Source organism: Mastacembelus armatus, chromosome 9 (assembly GCF_900324485.2).
Source record: "Mastacembelus armatus chromosome 9, fMasArm1.2, whole genome shotgun sequence".
Lineage (NCBI taxonomy): Eukaryota > Metazoa > Chordata > Actinopteri > Synbranchiformes > Mastacembelidae > Mastacembelus > Mastacembelus armatus.
The window spans coordinates 15,975,699-15,992,117 of record NC_046641.1 but is presented as its reverse complement, the minus strand read 5'-3'; the positions used below and the strand labels follow the sequence as shown (position 1 = coordinate 15,992,117).

Genomic DNA, 16,419 nt, shown 5'->3' with positions numbered 1-16,419 from the left:
TCACACCTTCAACTTCCAGCTTCAGACTCATCACCCTATCTGACACTCTCTTCACCTCCAGAACATTCCTGGCAAAATGCTCCTTCAGGATAACTCCTACTCCATTCCTCTTTCCATCCACACTATGATAAAACAGCTTGAACCCTGCTCCTAATCTATAGACCTTGCTACCTTTCCACCTGGTCTCCTGAACACACAAGATATCCACCTTTCTTCTCGCCATCATATCAGCCAACTCTCTAGTTTTCCCTGACAAAGTCCCTACATTCAAAGTCCTTACTCTAAGTCCTACACTCCTGCCCTTCCTCTTCTCTCTTTGCCTACGAACACGCCTTCCTCCTCTCCTTCTTCGACCAACAGTAGTCCAGTTTCCACTGGCACCCTGTAAGTCAACAGCACCAGTGGCGGTCGTTAACCTGGGCCACGACCGATCTGGTATGGAAGTCATATTTGTGATTCACGTGTTTGATTTGGCTTAGATTTTACATCGGATGCCCTTAGTGACACAACCCTCTGCATTTACCTGGACTTGGGACCGGCACATGAAGACACTGGATTGTGCCCCCCTGTGGTTGCATTAGAGAGAGGCACCACCTAGTGGTGCTATTTGTTGTTACAGTAGTCACTAATCTATTACAAACTGTATAGTTTCGCTTTCTTTGCTTCAGTTTATACAGTTGACAATCCTTCCCCTGACATTACAGAGGATATTTTAAAAAGAAATGTTATGAAAACTGGATCATAAATATTGCTGACATGTCTGAAATCTTTTTCTATCTAAATACTGATTGACTTGCCCTTGAGTTCAGGTTTAACAGATTTGTCACTCATGTATCAGCTTCTACATGTAGCCTAATAAATCATATTTGGCTGTATTTATCTATGCTGTTTTTTTACAATCATGTTACACTGTTTGTGTGAAAATCACGCGTGGTGATTAAAAATGCGGTATCTGCGTGTATTTCTATGGCAACATACAACCGCAAGTGGCTGCGTTCATTCATGACTAGCCTCATACGTCATCACCGCGCGCCTGCTGTGTTGCTCGCGCCATTCCTGTAAGCGTGTGTCTCCACCTCTCATTACATTACCATTGGCAGAGCTTTAACAGCCACTGTAACGAGCATAGGTTCTGTTTTTCTACCGTCATTCTTTTAGGTGAGTTCAGTTTTACGCGTATCTATTGCGAATGGTGCTTAATTATCAGATGATGTATGTTATTCAACACCTCGGACATTGTCGGCCCTTGTTTTCGTATTGAATAAGTTTAGCCTGCTAGTTAGCCCAAAGTTAGCTTTGGCGTTTGGGGTATGCAGGGTTTGGAAACTCAGTCCTCCCGTTTCATTATTGAATAGGCGGTTATAGTGTTTTGTACAGAATCATTTACATCAGTTTAAGGGTGTGCGAATATTTCAGAGCAAATGAATTTCAACTGTGAATTCAGATTATTTTAATGTAGCAGTGCTTTGGCTGCTGTTACCAGCCCACTCAGCCTGATTTGCTTCTGAGTACGTTTCTAAAACAATCCAACCCACTTCATACACACGTTTGTAGTAGATGTGATTTCATCTGTGAAATCATCGTAACGACATTTATTTGCTGCGAGAGAATTGCGTAACGTCTTGTATGTATATGCGCCTGTAAATAGTTATTGTAGCAGGGTCAGGCAGAGGATCACTGTTTTATTTGGTAGAGCTAATGCTATCAGCTTTTAGCTTTCATTAGCTGATAAAGTTGTGCTGCCGCTAGCTTGCTTCTTACACTAGCATTTGGTATTAAGCTAGTATTAGCGGCAGAGGCCAAGGCAAATACAGAACACCAGACATGGTGTGACATAGTGTAGCAGTCAATGTTGGACAAGACCTGTAATACACCGAGCAGATACTGAAATGAGATATAACAATACTGTAGTGTTGGTGTTACGTAGTATATTGGCCAGCTACGTGTTATACATTTTACATGGGTTAATTGTCCTGCAAACTGTCAGCCTAAGCGTTTTTGACCTGGCAGTATGTAAGAATGATCGGGCACATGAGATACATAATAGTTGAATTGCAGCTGCCAACTGTCTTGTCTTTAGGGTATGGCCTTTGATGTTACAGTAAATTACTAGAGAAACTGCATCAACAATAAAGTTGATATGATGATTGCTTGTTGATCTTTTCTCTGGTCTGTGCATCCTCTCTCTGCAAGGCTTGGACACATCCTCTGGTGTGTTTTACTATAACAAAACTAAATTAGCAAAATAGGATAGTGTTCTTATGTGCTACATCATCGCTAGAGCCCGACCGATATAGGTTTTTTGGGGCAGATACCGATATTATGAAGTAAAAAAAAGTCTGATATTGATATGTCGGCTGATATTATTTATGTATATATTATAGTACAGTACCAGTCAAACGTTTGGATACACTTGCTGAGGCATTGACATTTCAATTTGTGTGTCCAAACGTTTGTCTGGTACTGTATATAGAATACAGTATAGATAGATAGAATATATACATAAACGCTTTTTAAATCCACATTAAAAAATGTTAATATTAGCGGCATATCTGCAGCATATTCGCTGATACTGGTATATCTGCGATAGGCTCATATTGGTCAATTAAAATCGGCAAAACGATACATTGATCGGGCTCTAATCATCACTGTCATTTAATGTATTAAAAGTACATTTTAAAAGATTTATTGTAATATTATACATTAACTTATATGTTCATGGCAATAATAAAAACAATATAAAAATGTTAACATTGCTTAGCACAAGGCATGCTTTAGAGTTACCGTATTTGGGGTATGATGCTTGCATGGAACATGGAGATACTTGGTTATTCATATCGCTGCAAACATGTTTGCAATATTATCCAGGTTCCTCATGTGTCATTGCATCTCTTTGACATGAGTTAACTCTGTAGTTGAGGATGACTTCTGTTTGGTTTTCGAGCCCTGTGGGCTCTGTTGCATACTAATCACCAGTAGCAGTCATATTGAAATACAATACAAGAGTACATGTGCAGTAAATGCATTCACTGTAAGGTTTTAGTTTGTGGTGAGTATTTATCTGCAATATCACTATTTATCTGTCTGTCTCACAGATGGGCAACCCATGTTCCTTGAGGGCTACTGCCCTGCTTGTTTTCGAACTATCCCTGCCCTACCTACTGCTCTGTGTTCACTCAGTCAGAAGCTAGAAGATACCACCTTTTCTCTCCCACTCCATCCTCATCTGAGATGGTATGTCCCAGCATCTGATTGACTGAACACAGCTGATCCAGGTAATTAGCAGTGGGTAGGACAGGGATAGTTGGTAAAGAAGCAGAGCAATGGCCCTCAAAGACCAAGATTGCCCACCCCTAATCTACATCATAGCAAGAATTGTGTGATGGTCATCAGTGACATAAATATCTTTAATTAAAGTCATTTTTAATAAAATGACTCTGTTAAAAATGAAACTAAAAGTTTTCTTATGTGCTGTAATGCACATGCAGTAACAGGATCACATAAAGACTATGGTGCTGAATATTTCCTTTTGGGCTGTAGATGGCATCCTTGTTCAATGTTTTTCCCCACTATTGCTGAACGTATTTAATAAAGCACACTTAAACCGTACTGCCTCTACTGGTCTCATGGCTAAGTTTCCCCAGACAGTAAGTTGTTTGGGTAAATGAAAGATGATCTGGCCAATTTGTTTTTGACTGCAATATATTGACATAAGTTGACAGGCATAAATAATGTATTTCTTTTGTGGCTTTTAAAGATTTTCATTGCGCTCTTCTGAAGCTAATGGCAATGCTGTCAAAGCTGAAGAATAGGAGGTGGCTATGTTTTGTTGCAGGAGTAATTAAACAACAATGTTTTTCTCATCAGTTATCCTCCTATGACAAACTCCCCTGGAGATGTTGAGAGGAGCTCATGGTATGATTCATAATCCCAAAGTAGGTCTATTGAGGCAGTGGTTTATTATTCTATCAGAGGAGCAGAGGCAATTGACTCAGGTTCTGCCTTTGAAACTGCAGCGTACCTTTGGATCTGTAATGCTGAGGTGCTTGAATATTATCTGGGACATAAAACAATTCTTTGTATGGAAAAGATAACTGCCAGTGTTTCAGTCAGACATTCTTTTCTTTATTTGGAAGGATGTGCTTCTTCCTCCTTATAGTGATGTCAGTGCTGCTCAATGTATGATAAAATGGGGAGAAAGGGATAAAGCCAGACGCTGCAAAACAAAGGATTTGTTCTTCTGACATTTTTGTAGCTGTAATTTGACTGCCTTGGTTTTCAGTTGATGTTTTTATTATTCAGTTTTCCCTGTGGGGAAGCAGTTTTAAAGGTTTGTTGCCTCAACTCAACCCAAACCTTTCACAACAAAGGCAATGAAAGTCTTTTTTTTTTTTTTTTTTTGTCTGTTTTTCTCTCCCCCTCTCCTATCCCCTGCAGATATATCCAGCTATGGATATGGACAGTGCCAGCACAGTGGTGCTGCAGGCCTTAACCCAAGCTACCAGTCAAGACACAGCTGTGCTGAAGCCAGCAGAGGAGCAGCTTCGACAGTGGGAGACCCAGCCAGGCTTCTACTCAGTCCTTCTGGTGGGTGATATTATCAAATAAGTGTGCTGAACTGAAAACTGTTCAAACTTTAATGAATGCAGCTGTTAAGGAATGTGGTCTGTAGTGCATTGTGGTGGAGATAGAACTTAAAGAGCATTGTTTGGTTTTAAATGTCCTTTTTAAAGCACTGTACTAGTTTTTAATGTAACTTAATTTAGAGAGAAGGGAGTGTTTTTTTTTTGTTTTTTTTAAAGGTTCATTATTGATAAAAGTTCAATGTTTTGTAATCTGAATCACAGTAGAAAATGGATTGGTTATAAATTCTTTTCATGTGTAACAATTCATCCTGGCAGTTTGAAAATAACTCTAAAAACAACTGTAATCACAGAGGTCTAAACAGCAGGATTATGGGAGACAGGGAAACAGGGGAAACAGGAGACAGGGCAGTGTAAGGCAGGCGGCTGGGAGTTGTTTTTTTTTTTTGTTTTTTTTGCATAAATGTGCAGCCAAATAGCAATGATGGACTTAAACTCCCTACTTCATCGTGCATGTATTTGTATGTGTTTGTGGGTGTCGAAGGCTCTCCTTCATTTGATACCAGTTCAAACAGTGTAGTGTAGAGTGCAAGTTGTGATTGTCACGTTTTGTCTTGAATATTAATGAACTTTGTGAATTTTCAGGAGCGATAGTGCTCCACTAAGTGCAGTCTGTGTGGGAACATTCTCTCTGGCTTGGCTACCACCTAATTATTTTTGTGTGTAGAATTCTAAGGTATTTTTAAGAGATCTGTTTGCTTTCCTATCCAGGCCTAAGTGGTGAGATGGATTTCAGTTTCATCTCTGTGCATTCAATAGAGAAACTGGCCCAGGGTGCATTCTGTGTAGCTAAGCAGAGTTATTTTATTTGTAGAAAGGTTTACTGTCTTATGTGTTTTTGTCAAGAATGTATTTTGAAAAGAGAAATGCCACCAATACACAGCGTCCTGCTTAAGTCAAATATCAGATACTTTTAAGCACCCAATCTACAGATAAGCGGTCCAGTAGAAAAACTGTAGTTGGTTTGACTGGTCTAATTGTGTTTTGTATACCAGCAGCAATTTCACATGTACATTGTGAGGGTTTTTGTGTATGACAGATGCGTTTTTGTGCCTCAAGCTAGGGATTGGATTATAGGTGAGTTCCACAGAGTAGAGATTGCTGGATGACAGTAATGACACAAAACATTTAATTGTAAAACCAAGACTAAAATAAACATACTTAAATTTTGGGGGCTTGGGATTATTGGAATCTGATGTTTTTCTTTGCCATCATATTTACTGTGTGTTTAAAGAACATCCCAGCAACAAAACAGAGGCTTGACTCATTAGCCTTTGTTCCTTTGCATCTCGAAGGCATTCCTGTTCATTTTAAAACTACCGTTGCATATGAATGCGACTCTTCATTGCGGTTTTGCTATTGTTTAAGATCAGAGGTTTTTAGACAGTGAGGTGTGCATCCCTAGGGGAGTGCACCAGAGTGGAAAGGGTTATGCAGAAGGAGAGGTGTTAGGTGAAAGGGGACAGGTGCATATTTGAGTAAGTTAGTTATTAAAGTTTGGTATATGCCTGCTGGTTAGGCCCAGTTATCAACACAGTTGGAGCTGCTGTAGTTGCTATGACACACAGCTTGTGGAGAGAATGAAGGTACTTTTATCCTTGCAACATCTTCTACTCCAAGTTTAGTGCTTTCTCTAAAAATCACAGCCATCTTGACATTTCAGAAAATGTTCTTGACAAAATTGGGTTTGTGCTTCGTTTTTGTGTAGCTCCCTGTGATGCCTTGGTCCAAAGCAATTAAGCCAAAGTGTGCAGTGTACCCTCATTTAATTTAGGAGAATTATGTCTCTGCACGTCACCACAGAGTTGTACAGGAGTGATGGCATCAGGAAACCAAATGTCAGCAAGCCCAGCTAAATTCCAATCGCACTGGTGCATTGAATAAAAAGTGGAAAGATTTTAAATTCCATATGAAAGTCAGTAATTGCACTGCACTGTGCAGCTGTGCTGATGGTGTTTTATTCACTTGATTAAAAAGAAGGATGTTTTTCAGTTCTATTGATCTAAGGAGAAAACCTCAACCTCTTTTATGTTTAATTCATGTTAAACCTGAAAATATGAGTCTGGTCTCTGATATTACTATGCTACTCTTCATGGAGCTCCTGTCTTTGCAGTGAGAACTTTGAGAGCATAGAGACAGTAATCAGCCAGGATATCTACATTTTTATAGCTCAGAACGTTGGTAGCCTCTTAAAGTTTTGTCTTCTGGCATCACAGGTCAGGTCCGCTCCATTATATTTCACTGTGGTTAGGGTTGTTATTCTAGCTTTTCCACCACATCAGTAAACTGAACCAGTACTTAATTTGCCTGGTATTACCCATTTAAAGTAACCAAACAATGTTAGCTAAGTATGTATGTTTTTTTTTTCTGCATAACAGAAAATCTTTAATAACCACATGCTGGATGTGAACGTAAGGTGGCTGGCTGTGCTGTACTTCAAAAATGGCATTGACAGATACTGGAGGAGGGTGGCGCCTCAGTAAGTACCTGCTTCGCTTACTTGTTTCTTATTGCTATGCTCTCACTTTTTCTATCTCAGGCTATTTATTAATTTATGTCCTACTGCTTGTCTGTTCTCTCCTTCATTGTCTCATCCTCCCTTATTGTCTCTGTTCATTAGTCTTATTCTCTGTGTCTGCTTTTGAGGTTTTGTGATTCTTCTTAGATCTACTGTGTCATAGATTTGTACTTTATTTGCATTTTTCTGTTTTGTCCCTGTTCTGCATTGTCTGTTTTTTATAGTCTTTTCTTTTACCATTTATAGCCTGCGTCTGCAGTTCTGTCTCCACCACTTTTCGCTTTCATCTTTTCTTATTACCTTATGTCCTGATTATTCATATTATTTTTCTGATTTTATGCTCAGTTTATTCTTTTGTGTCTCTCTTGTCTGGTGGTAGATCGGCTTTGAGTATTCAAAGCCTGCCGTGTTTCTTTGTATACCTGACTAGCCTTTTTGTTAGATTTTTTTTTTTTTTTAAAACCTTACGCTCGCAGAACAGTGGCTGGCCAGAGGTAATCAGATCTGCCTTAGCACTCTGTGGCCACTTTGTGACCATTTCCGATTATTGATATTCTCTTCTTTCTAAAGCTTTTTCCTTTTACCAAAGTTGTTTTACTCATGTCAGTAGTTCAGTAAACTGAATTTCATTTGCTAGAGTGCTGTGCAAGGGGTTTTGGTCCTTGGGTTATTTATCTGATTACCTTTGGACCATTGCCATTAATCCAGGAATTGGTTATTCTGTGTGAGAGCACAATGCCTGTGGTATGACTATACAAAGCATAGGCCACATGACATAGCATTTGGATTCTGTAATTACTGTGATTCGTTGTAATGAACTGCAACTAGGCCTGCAACTAATGATTATCTTTATCAATTAACTGACCTATTTTGAGAGGCTGTAAACAGCAGTTTTGTTAGTAGTTTGCCTGTAAAATCACTAACAATTGATCAGTTGATTGTTGAAAATGATTTGATTTGACTAATCATTCCAGTTCCTAATTGAAACCGAGTTTATTTTTAAAAAAAAAAAAAATTATTTTAACAATACAAAACAAATACTTTAACATAATAAAATTGTTAAAATCATTAGAAATGTGTGTTGATTGTTGATTACATTTTTTAAAATTTTATTTCTGAGAGTAAGTCACCAAATATAGATTAGATGATATGCCAAGGTGAAATACTTTTCAGTATTTGCACTTTTCAGTCCAAAGGTCTGCCGTGAAAAAGGTCGGTTCCTTTTTCATGACTTTCATAACTTGAGCAGCCTCTCTCATTCCTATATATTCACAGTATCTAGGACTGGACTCACCCCAGCTATTTATTCATAAGGTTGGAGTTATAGTGGTATGTAATGATAACTTTTTTGAAAATGTAAACAGTAAAATAATTGCACCAGTATAATATAATTTAAAGGTAATCCGAGAGAGTCAAACACTGAATTAGGTAACAGAAACAAAAAGTTAGGGAAAAGATAACATAGGAAAGGTAACGTAAAACAACAGTTTAAATCATGCATAGAAATTAAGTTAAATAAACAACTACCATAAACCATTTTGTTTTAAAAGCAGACTATGAAGGAGGCTTTAAGTTAATGTATATAGATCAATATCTTTAGCTGTTTTTAGATCCTCAGGCAGACTGTTCATTGTCTGGGGAAATAAAAACCAAATGCTGCCTCACCAAAAGACTAAAAAATTTTGTCTGGATTGCTCAAGTCTGTGAATTCTCTTTTTGTCCTCTCTTACTCATATTGCTTGAAAACACAAAACAAGGCTCAGGCACACACTCGCTTGTGTTAATATATCTTTTAATCTTTCTTTACGCATTTCATTAACGCTTGCCTCACTCTCAAATTCCCTCAATATATGTGCATAGTAAATCTTGTTTCACTAATTCACACACTACCCCTTGGTACTTTGTCTTCTACCCGCATCACCTCTTACTTGCTCAAGGTTACAGCTTGAGTCATTCCTCACTCTTCATCACATCAAACACTCTCCCACTTTATCTAGCTTCGGCAGCAGTTGAAACAGACAGTAAATCATAGTGAAACATGGTATTTTTCCACACATTCACACCGTGCTCTGTTTGCAAAAAGTCATGTTGCAAACACGATGTGACTTGGAGAAGACCAGGGGGTTTATTCAAAGCTGAATGATTAAATCAGGCAGCTGGCAGGTCCTGCACTATAGAGTGTTACACAGGGATTTGCTTAAACCTATAACAACTTGGCACATTGATAACGTTGCCACATTAAACTTTGTGAATTGCATGTCTAGCATTTGAAATTAAATTGTAAGATGGCACTTAGGGTATGAGATGCATTCATCAATGTGAGGCCAGTTGGCATCCTGTTGTCATTGTGTGAAATGGTGGCTCACTGGTTAGTACTGTCGCCTTCAACAAGATAGTCTGGGGTTTAGGATTTTTTTCTGTGAAAGGTTTTATGTTCTAATGTATCCTTAAGTTTGTATCTGACATTTTCTTATTGCTCTTTTAAGTCTTACTTCTCCCTGTCCCCCTTCCTGTATGTATAAGCAACTGCAAAAACTCTGCAATTGTAAAATGTATTAGCAACCATAATTTCAAAGCTCACTTTGGAATGAGTTTGGGTAAATGCGGTTACTGAGGACTGCTATTCCTTTTATCTGCACTTATTTATCTACGTCTAATTTTGTGTGGTTTGTTCACAGTGCGCTATCAGAAGAAGAGAAGATGTCATTACGTGCTGGTCTCATCACAAACTTCAATGAGCCTGTCAATCAGGTAAGTAGGAAAAAATTAAAAAACAAACAAAACAAAAATCCCTTTCAGCATCATATGCTGGTAGAATAATTTACTTTGGGTAAAATCATATACTGTACAAGGAAATTGACTAACATTTTATGGCATGTTATTGTTCATTTCACATTTCATTACATTTTTCGGTTGTATTGTACTGTAATCATTGCATTATAGTATGCTAGCATTCTTCAAAAAGCTTTAACTTTTCATGAAATGGTTTATGTGTCACAGTGAACAATAGATGTGAAATTGTTTCTATCAAAGTTACATTACTGTCATCAAGTTAATTTTAGTTATATAACTTATAGTCTTCTAAGGACAGTTTTTACATTTCACCTGAACTCAGTCAGGCTGGAATTCTTCAATTCTTTTAAGATTATAAGTGAAATAATTTTCTTTATTGTTATGATTATTTCCAGACTCAAAGATGTGACATTTCTTAAATAACATAACTCATATAATCCACCTAAAAGCGTTTTTGTTAGGCTTTTATTATTTTTGCCAACAGGTAATATAGTCTATAAAAGTGTATAAGGTAGCTTTATGTATATAGAAGATATGCCAAGAATTGTTTCTGTAATATGCACAAAGCAATTCACACAGTAAAATAAGATTAGAAAGGACAGTTAAAGGCCCATGCATATTGAGACTTCATTTGAGCAACAAGGGTGTCTGTTTGGCTCACAGGAGAATGTTGCAACAGATAAATAATTCAGGAATCAAGCAGTGTGTAATACATCTGTCCAAGGGCACAAGGGAGGTGGCCATGGATGGCGGTCATCCGTTGTGGTCTCTACAGCTTGTATGTCCCAAAGGGACAGCCTTCCAACATCAGGACTAAGAGTGTCCATGTGGCAGACAGTGAATGCCATTTAAACACTATGTGTCTTGCCAGTTAGAGCCTGTCTCAGTTGAATCAAGTCTCCACAAGGGGCTGTGAATGTGAGTGTAACTGGTCTAGTGTTGTTTGGTTTTCTTAGAAAATATAATGACTTAATGACACTTGGAATTAAATTTGCATGCTCAAAGATTGCTTATTACTTTTTTTATATGAAAAGGTTGAAGGTGCTGACATGCACCCTACAGACTGCAATAAATTCTTATTCTATTACTGATTATTTGTTGTGCTATAAAATAATGAGATCAAATGAGCTAAAAATGTTATTGTTGCTTTAATCATTAATCTTGGCTAAATAAAATATATTATACAGAATAGTTTAAAATAGTGTTGTTCAACAATCTTTGTTAGTATCAGTTACAAATGACTGTTAATTTATTAACTCTGTGACATTAAAGCTTGTAACAGGGCTGTCAACTTGGTGTAAACGTTACTGATATAAACAGAGAGGGAGGGGGTTCTCATTAAAGCACAATACAGTTTAACATTACCACGGACAGCAGCCTCTATAATTACTGTAATGTCAAACTGGCACCTCGATAAAACAGTTTTCAACCAAAACTAAAATAGTTATGTCATGAATATATGTCAGTACTCATTAAAGTGGGTATTTCTAATAGGTGTATATTTACTGTAAAGTAGGTATTTTGGTAAGTGAAGATATAAGTGTCAACAACACACATTCATTTCAGACATAGTATAGTTTGAATATACAAGCAGTTTGAAAGGCCATTAAATTTACGTGGCTGACTCCATCTCAAAAAGAGCAAGGATATAGGAAAGTATGTGCCCTGTGTTGTATTCGCTGGTTTTATATTTTGTGTATTATCCAAAACTATCTATCGCCTCATCTATCAGGTTTTCTTTGGCATATCCACTTTTTGCTGTTTCTATACTTTGCCTCTGGTCATTTCTTTTCTTTGTGTGTTATTCCAACAGATAGCGACCCAGATTGCAGTACTGATAGCCAAGGTGGCTCGTCTGGACTGCCCCAGGCAATGGCCTGAGCTCATCCCCATTCTGCTCGAGTCTGTGAAGGGTCAGGATGGCCTGCAGCAGCACAGAGCACTGCTAACCTTCTATCATGTCACCAAAACCCTAGCATCCAAACGTCTGGCACAGGACAAGCGTCTTTTCCAGGATGTAAGTTCCCTTTTTGAGCTTAACACCTTTATGTTTGCTTTTTTAATCTTCTTGCTTGTCTTTCTTTATTAAATTTTTCTCTGGCTTTGTATCCTCTGCACTTGATGTATTCATTGTGTTCATGTGAAGGTGACTTTACTTCACCAAGTAAAGAAAACTAAAACCTTGCCACCTCCTTTCTCACTGTGTTCTGTTCTCTGACTTTGTCAAGTAAGTAAGATGTAGTCATGTAGGAAGATTATGGCAGTTGCTGATTTTTCCAATTTCATAATTTACCTGTAGGAGATGCTGTTCAGCTGCTGCAAGAGACACATCAAATTCAAGATTTATTTCTCAGTGCATGCATGTGTGTCTGTTTTCATGCATGACTCAACCATGATGGATGTATTTGGGTTTAGGTTTGTCTTTGTTGCTGGTTGTGTGTGTAAGAGAGATTATGTTAGAGGGAGGGCTGTTTATGTGAGTTAATGTTTGTGAAACCGACAAATGCTGATGGTACGAAGGGACACCCGTAGAAAGACAGTCATGACGAGAAGGGGTTTAGGGAAATAAGATGATCAAACAGACGAACTGAGAGAAGAGTGAGACCAGAAGGAGAAACAGAAGTGATAGTGACAGACCAGTGGACATCTGATGCAGTGACTGAGACCAAATAGTTGGATGTTATGCAGAAGTGTCCTCTATGCCAAAATGTGTGCCCTTAGGCAGTATGAGGAACAAAGGCAATCTGGGTCCCATTAAACAGTGCAGTTTTTAAATGATGTACTGAGGACTTTGATGCTAAATGTAAGGCTCTCCCTCCCCTGTCACGGAATAGCTGGCTTGATGACAAGTGTGTGCGCACACAGCATATGATGTGACAGGGTGATGAGACGAAGGGCAGTGCAACATTGTTAGTTTCAGTTCCAGTGGCCCACATCAACCCTTGAGTCTGAGTGTTAATGTGAAGTAGAGCTACGGGACATTCATCGATTTAGAACCATAAAAAAAACATAAATACTATAATGTGTATGTGGGTGTTTGAGCATGTCTTCTTGTAGGTGGTGAGTGTTTGAACTTCTCTCTTGTCCTTCATCTTGAGGTCCAACAGCTGGTAGTCATGTTGACTGCATCATGGGAAATGATGGTCTGACAGCAGCAGCATTAACTTGCTATTTGTTTTCCTGGCCCACTTACTGAGTTTTTGGTTGTGAACTCTTTAATTTGATCAGATTTTATGCCAAATAGACAGTAAAGCAAAAGTCAACGAATGACTGATAAAGAGGCAGATGTGGATGTGTAAGAGAACAAGTGCTTGAAGTAACTGAAGCCTGCTGCTGACAGGAGGAGGGATCACATAAGGAATAGTTATGGAGTATTGAAGGATATGGTGTAAAGATGTAGTTGAGTCTCTATTCAGTGAGACAGATAATTGAACTAGGACACTTTCAGAAGTGATTTCTGAAAGTTGCCACCAAACAGGATGATCTCAGGATGATATCAAAACTGATATAGCTTAAGGGCATGAGTTTTAAAGTACATTGGAACACCAATGTGTCAAGCCAGATCGCAGCACCTTGTTTGATTGCAGTTGATCTCATTCATCCACTGTACATGTAAATATTTAAATGGAGTACCTAAATGCACTGCATATTATGTTGAGCTTGTTTGCTTTTTTTGATTCTCAAACTTACAGTAAGTTAAATCATGAATGGGGAGGTACTAACCAATGTTTGGGTTTAAAATAGAGGGGCAGTATCCCCCTGGATGGGCATTCATAAACAGAGATTAACTGTGTTTTTCTTGGAGAGCTTTTGGTTTGTGAGTTCCCCCAGCGCAAGTAGCAAATCAACTTGCAGAGGAGGAAATGTTTGCTTTTATTGAAAATTGTGTCTTTGTCTGCAGCTGTGAAAAGGAGCAGACAAATGCATAGGTCTGACTGTAGAGCTTTTCAAATAGAAAAACACATACACACCACATGGGTGAGAAAAATAATTCATTTTTAGATGCATCAGAATTCTCTCTTGAATCATTAAGCAACAATTCACCAAACTCATTAATTGGAATTGAGATGGTTCCCCAATTACTGACTACAGGCTAAATAACCAGCTGCTTTTCTCATTCTTGCCAGCTTATTTTATATATTGTCGCACAAAAAATGAAACTGGAGCCTTAATTGGAATAGTTTTGTTTATTGAGAGAGTTTATTTAAACTGCCAGTCCATTGTTATGAAGCTGTGTGGTGTCTTATCGATTGTCACGGGATTCCAGTATTTTGTGGTGAGGGCTACTGTTTTTTCAGTTCTTGTAGTGTTTCATACATCTTTTCAATGCAGTGTGCCACTTGGGGTCATTGATAGGGATTTAAGTCTGGCTTGGACCAATGCACCTTTGAAAAGCTGCACTGTCAACCAAACGTATTAAGTATATTTTGTTCATCTGCAAAAAATGTTGTTTAACTGTCAGTATTGCAGTTGCTAGTAAACAGCAGGTATGGTTGTTTCTCTTTGAGTGAATCCCAGTTCCTTACGTGCATCTTTTCTTGCATCTTAGTCCTGCCAATATAAGATGGCTTAATGAGGCAACTACAAAGCTAACTAATTCCACATTTACCATTTGAAAACTGTGAATGTTAATGAGTGGATAAACTATAGCATTAACTTGCCTGTTAGCGTAGATAATCTGATGTAATTTAAAGCATGGTGGTGGAAGCATCATGCTGTAAGAGTGTTTTTCAGCAGCAGGGACTGGGAGACTGGTCAGGTTTGAAAGAAAGCTGAATGGAGCAAAGTACAGTGATATCCTCAGTCAAAACCTGTTCCCCAGCACTTAGGACCTCAGACTGGGCTGAAGGTTCACCTTCCAACATAACAATGACCATAAGTACACAGCCAAGACAATAGAGGAGTGGCTTATAGACAACTCTGTGAATGTCCTAGAGTGGCCCAGCCAGAGCTGTGTTTTGAACCCTGTCGAACATCTTTGGAGAGACTGAAAATGGCTGTTCAGCAATGGTCCAACCTGACCGAGCGTGAGAGGATTTGAGACTCAAGGCTGTAATTGCTGCCAAAGGTTCTTTAACTAAGTAAAGGGTTAAACTGGGTAAAGGGTTTGAACACGTTTTGTAAATGTGATATTTCAGTTTTTTCATTTCAATGAATTTATAGACATTTCTTAAATTCTGTTTTCATGTTATCATTTGGTTGGTTTGAGTGTAGATTAATGAGAAAAAAAATGAATTTGAACAATTGTAGTATCAGGCTGCATTGTGGTTAAGAATAACAAATGAATGATATGTCATTTAACTAACAAACAAGAACACCATTCTTTTTTTTTTTTTTACTTAATGCCCATCTGGCATCATTACATACAACACTATGATCCAAGGATGGGGTAATGTAAAATATTAAAAATACCACCAACTTGTGGGTACATCTTAAAACAAAGCATAAAGACACAAAAAGATGAACTGCCTCAAGTTCCAACTAGACTGACATGGCCCATGCTCAAACTAAATAAATTAATCATGGATATGAGTGCCCCAGACATCCATTTTTTTTTTTTGAAGGGTGATGAGATTAAAGGAGTAATGGCCAATACAGAACCCAGATACCCATTAAAAAGTGGGTATCCCCCCCCCCCCCCCCACACACACACACACACTTCACAGGAGGTGACAGGAATTTGGACAAACTGTATATAACAACTGCACATTTTCTGTCTGTAGTACTGCTAACTCTAAATCCACTTACCCATTTTACCATGTTCCGCTTCTGTGACTTCACTCTCTCTCTCTTAGTTCTATCTTGACATACCAGTCTGTTGCTTGTTGGGCTTGAGTTTGCCATGTTTTGCTTTCAGCATGTTTTTTAAACATTCAGTACTCCTGAGTTTATTCTCAAGACATTGTAAAAATGTGAAAGTCACAATGAGGCATACAAAGCTGATCTTTAATCTTTCTGTGGAGGGAACAGAAAGGAAAACAGTTAAAATATATTGCTTATTCAATGTATTTATTTATTTATATTCAAAAGAAAAGTGTTAAAACAAATATGAATATCAATTGATTACCTCAGATTGTTCCTCCACACTCTGTGCTCAGTTTTCAGGCAGTTTCCTGAACTTGGTTCATGACTTAAGTGTGTTGGATTAGTCTGAAATCTCAGGAATGGAAATTGAAAATCTCTCCAAAGAAGAAACTTGCCAGCCATGCAGTTTTCTGCAAAGAGACTATCAAAGCCTGTGCTGTGCTGTCAAAAGAAGGATTTCTCTTTTAGCAGACATATGTCACCATCTGAACCAGTGGATCTCAGATTTTTTTCAACTTGACTCTTCTGGATTACCCATAGCTAATACAGTGGCTTCAAAAAGAACATATATACAGACCCCTGAACATTTTTTTTGTGCTGTAGATTTAAGTTTCAATTGTAAAAATGACATCACCTAAACTTGTTTTTAAAATGTTATTG

At 38.1% G+C, this 16,419-nt stretch overlaps 1 protein-coding gene across 3 annotated transcripts in view; it reads left to right on the top strand.

Annotated features, from left to right (window-relative positions):
* Window positions 1-1,043: 1,043 nt before the first annotated feature.
* Window positions 1,044-16,419, top strand: part of ipo11 (importin 11) — a 139,581-nt gene continuing 124,205 nt past the window's right edge. For all 3 annotated transcript variants that reach the window (XR_003296483.1, XM_026321366.1, XM_026321367.1), the window contains exons 1-5: window positions 1,044-1,158; window positions 4,438-4,587; window positions 7,022-7,122; window positions 9,840-9,912; window positions 11,768-11,971. Coding sequence is in view for 2 of the 3 variants with exons in the window: in XM_026321366.1 (XP_026177151.1) it covers window positions 4,450-4,587; window positions 7,022-7,122; window positions 9,840-9,912; window positions 11,768-11,971 (516 nt within the window). In the remaining variant the exon portion in view is untranslated. The remainder of the gene's footprint in view (window positions 1,159-4,437; window positions 4,588-7,021; window positions 7,123-9,839; window positions 9,913-11,767; window positions 11,972-16,419) is intronic.